Below are 4,315 nucleotides of genomic sequence, written 5' to 3'. Positions count from 1 at the left end.
ACACACACACACACACACACACACACACACACACACACACACACACAGACACAGATACAGTGGGTACGGAAAGTATTCAGACCCCTTTAAATTTTTCACTCTTTGTTTCATTGCAGCCATTTGCTAAAACAAAAAAGTTAATTTTATTTCTCATTAATGTACACTCAGCACCCCATCTTGACAGAAAAAAACAGAAATGTAGAAATTTTTGCAAATTTATTAAAAAAGAAAAACTGAAATATTGTCCAGAGTTCATATGTTCTCTGACACATCTCAGTATCAAACAGTGTAACAGTGTTGGCTGTATGGCTACAAAGGTAAAGTCAGATTAGGACAAAACTCACCTCACCAGCTCTGGGATGTTGGTGTTAACAACAAACAAAAAGCCATCCATATTTTAGTTTTAGTTTTTTTCCTGAAAACTGCAGATTCTCTGTTTTCACTAAATCTGTTCATAGAGAATTCTTCGTCGGTTTCTAGAAAACTCAATTAAAGATAATTTAGTATCGATAACTAATAACATTTTTGATAATGTGACTGTGCACTAACTTTGTTATGTTTATTTAGTTCGTTTTTCCTTAATCACATGCTATAATTTAGAAACCGTAACTGTAAATAATTGCAAATATAAGTTCCAGTGCACAAACTAAATATGAAAAACATCTAAATAAACAATGATACAAAGTCAGCGGACTAGTCACACACGTACATGATAAACACACACACACACACACACACACACACACACACACACACACACACACACACACACACACACACACACACTTCAGACATCTTCCCAGAACTGTTATTTTGAATGAAAGGTCTTTACGACCTCTGACACGACTGTCTGCAGACACACACACACACACTAATGGCATTACTGTAAGCATAAACCGCTGCTAGCGCGCCGGCAAGACGGCTGCTGTGGTAATGAGCTGGCAGACGCTCTGTCGGTGTGTGTGCGTGCGTGTGTGTGTGTGTGAGAGGGGCGGTGTCGTCTCAGGAAACGATAGAGTTTCTACTTGCTGTGTTTTTCCCACACACACACACACACACACACACACACACACACACACACACTGTGTGCCTCAATGACAGGGCGCATTCAGCCCTTCCATCACTAACAGGAGCTGGTGATGAGGGTCTTCTTACCAAAGGGTTCGACAACTTATTTTTCACTATTGACAGTACGGTTTGTTGAGAAAGTACCAACAGAGCTGGAAGCAGCAGCAGGTAAACCTTTGAAGCACAGGGAAGTTTCAAAGTTTCAGATTCCTCTGAACTACCTGCTATTATTTGCTGTTATGTTGCATAAAAGAAGAATCAAATAATTAATAATAATACTATTGCATTAACATGACATCATTTTAAAGACCCCCTCCACCCAAAAGTGTCAGCACATAGAGTTGATGGATTGATGGCTCATGTATTTCCCTGTCCTCCTCAGATGAACACCAGTCTTCTGGGCAGCATCGGGATGTTGAACTCGGCCCCTCAGCTCCGCTGCATTAAGACCTACCAGGTCCCTCCGGTGCAGCCGGCGTCCCCGGGCTCCCAGAACCACCTGAAGCTGGCCCGCCTCATCTGGACCTCCAACCGCAACGTCATCATCATGGCCCACGACGGCAAGGAGCACCGCTTCATGGTCTAAACCAGATCTGTACCTCCAGCTGAGCCCTCGTTGGTCTGTCTCTTCAGAGGTTTCTTTTGCTCCAGGGCAGAGTCTGAGATGTTAGCATGGATTCACTTTAGTGTTAGCTTCAAATATGTATTCCAACAGCTGATCGGTAAGCTCAGGTCAGGGTTTGAATCATTGTTAGGAAACTGTAATTTATTGAAAAGCTGTGATAGACGGCTTGTTTACATTATGTATTTTTTAGTTGACACCTTCCTGTCATTCCTATTTATTTGCTGTGTTTTGCTGGAGGTCACAGATCTCTTTTGTTGCGTCTTGGGTCACAACCGTCACTCTTTATTTAAAGTCAGCCTTCAACTCGCTGCCATTTTGTTTCCCCACCTAGAGTTTTAGTTTTATTTTAGTGCTAAATACAATCACCTAATTATTAAATGTTTGGAAGATTCACTCTGCAGAAACACTGACTGGGACATGGTTTTGATATCGGACTCGAAATGAATCAATCTTCTCCATTTTCTGTTCTTTATGTAAAAGTTTGTTTGGGAAAACTAAAACAACCTAGTTTGAATTATTGTTAGTAGACTCTTCAGTGCTCTCTAGAATGCTTTGGTACTCTCCGACCTCTTTAAGACGAGGACTGAACGTTTGCCTGCGTGTGTGTGATATCTTTAGCGTGTGTGATATCTTTGGCGTTTGCTTTTACTTTTGTGACACCTTTAAATTCTCTCCATCCCCACCGAGCTTCACGCAGAAATGTGTGTATGTGTTTACACCCAAGTGTATTTTCACAAACACACCTTCCTAAAAGCAGCATCACAGTAGATGTTTGGACGCTGGAGGTGCAGCTTTACTCGCTTCAGACATAAAAGAAGTAGAACAAGAACAGCATTATACACACCATCACTTTAGTACTCCCTAGCACCTGGTACCATGGTAATATATTTAGTCAATTATTTATCCAAGTTGACTTTCTTAAAATATGTGTTCTTTCCCTGATTTCACTTTGCGTTGAGTGTGAACACATCCGCTTTGTTCGCACCTTTTACCACTTGTATTAAAATGCGTCTAGTATCCTGATTCTATCTGGATGTGGTTTAACCTGATTAAATGTACACCTGGTGTTAATGTGTCTCCAGTGTTGAGATCACATCGCTCTGTCCAGCCCAAACTACCCAGCGTCCCATCCTTCTCTCCACACCGTCAGCGTAGCCATGGCTCCATAAAAGGCTCGGTTGTGATATGAATTACCAAGTTCCGCTTGTATACTTTCATCAGACCAAACTGAAAGCAGACACTTGGTCTCGTCTCGACTCCATCCAAGAGTGTCTTGAACATCCATTTTGACCAGCTTTGCTGCTCGTAGTAAATGGCTAATGGCTGCTTCCTCCCTGGTTTGGAACAGTTGCACACAATAGTTGTAGTAGTTGTATGTGGATTGAACACGCTTGTGTTCAATGTGTATTTTTGGGGGTGATTGTGTGTTTGTTTGCAGATGACAACGCTTTATTTTTCACTGATGTATGTGAAGACTTCTCTTCGTCTTTTGCAGCTTTCCTCTTTAGTTCACCCTGGTTCCAATGTGTACATACAGTATATATATATCATCAGAATTGCTGCGTCATGTAGTCTGTTAATCTTGTACAGTGAGCGTAGATCCTGTTTGGTGTATTTCTTGTGGCTAACGTGACTGCTTGGCACTGACTAGTTCTTCAAATGAGTGAATTTCCTGTTTTAGTCGATTAAAAACTTTATATTTAGAAAAAAAGATGTATATATGTGTGTGTGTATATATATATATATATATATCTATATATATATCTGTATATATATATATCTGTGTTCCATTTACATCTTTAGGTGTTTGATGAAGATCATGACTGTCCTTTTATTTGGAGTAACAAAAGAGTTATTAATGAGCTACGTTTACAGTTTAATATTTCTTATTTTATTTTTAAAGAAAGCTGCGTCTGTTCTGTTACTAATAAGTACTGTTAGCAACATTGAAGAGGAGATAAGACGAGGAGCTCTTTATCCTGGAACTAACCGTATCCATCGCGTCTTATTAGGATGCAAACAGCTTCAGCAGCTAATCTTTTTAACAAGCAACAGAAAATCCTGCTTTTAACGACCTCGTGGTTCCTCCTCACACATGTGTGTTCACCATGTCTCCACAGTTTAGGTCAGTATTTTTAATTCCATCTTTAATTGACTTGTTATGGTTGGAGACACCTTTTTGCACATTATACCTGAACTGTTGGTCAGAACTTTTTTTTATTTTATCTTCACTTTTACAGCAACCTGTTCTCACTCACTTCTCGTCACATACAGAGATTTGCTCAGTGCCCCTCGACATCCGGTACTGACCTTTAGCTTCTGTATGCTTTCAACTAACTCCAATATAAACCCACCCGTGTCACTATTAGACACTCGGAGCAAATAAAGTAGTATAAACAGCAAAACAGTCTGCAGACTTTCACCCAGCAGACCGCGATTCGTGTCCTGTGTGTAGCCAAGTTGACTTATTTTACCATACCATTGTAATGTAACTTACATACACACAGGGCTACTGACCGAGTCCCAGTATGTGACGAGTCAGGAGTGGGAAACTGTTGTTTTTATTCAGAAAGAGACATATATATATATATATATATATATATATATATATATATATATATA

The 4,315-nt window shown here is 40.0% G+C and overlaps 1 protein-coding gene across 3 annotated transcripts in view; it reads left to right on the top strand.

The window, feature by feature from the left end:
- The window catches only part of wdr7 (WD repeat domain 7), a 115,372-nt gene extending 113,012 nt beyond the window's left edge, over positions 1-2,360 (top strand). For all 3 annotated transcript variants that reach the window (XM_031855804.1, XM_031855805.1, XM_031855803.1), the window contains one exon: positions 1,451-2,360. In XM_031855804.1, the coding sequence (XP_031711664.1) occupies positions 1,451-1,654 (204 nt within the window). In that variant the 3' untranslated portion in view covers positions 1,655-2,360. The remainder of the gene's footprint in view (positions 1-1,450) is intronic.
- Positions 2,361-4,315: the final 1,955 nt, after the last annotated feature.

This window comes from Anarrhichthys ocellatus, unplaced genomic scaffold, assembly GCF_004355925.1.
Source record: "Anarrhichthys ocellatus isolate YVR2014 unplaced genomic scaffold, GSC_Weel_1.0 scaffold16, whole genome shotgun sequence".
NCBI classification, from domain to species: domain Eukaryota; kingdom Metazoa; phylum Chordata; class Actinopteri; order Perciformes; family Anarhichadidae; genus Anarrhichthys; species Anarrhichthys ocellatus.
This window is presented reverse-complemented; position numbering and strand designations above follow the sequence as displayed.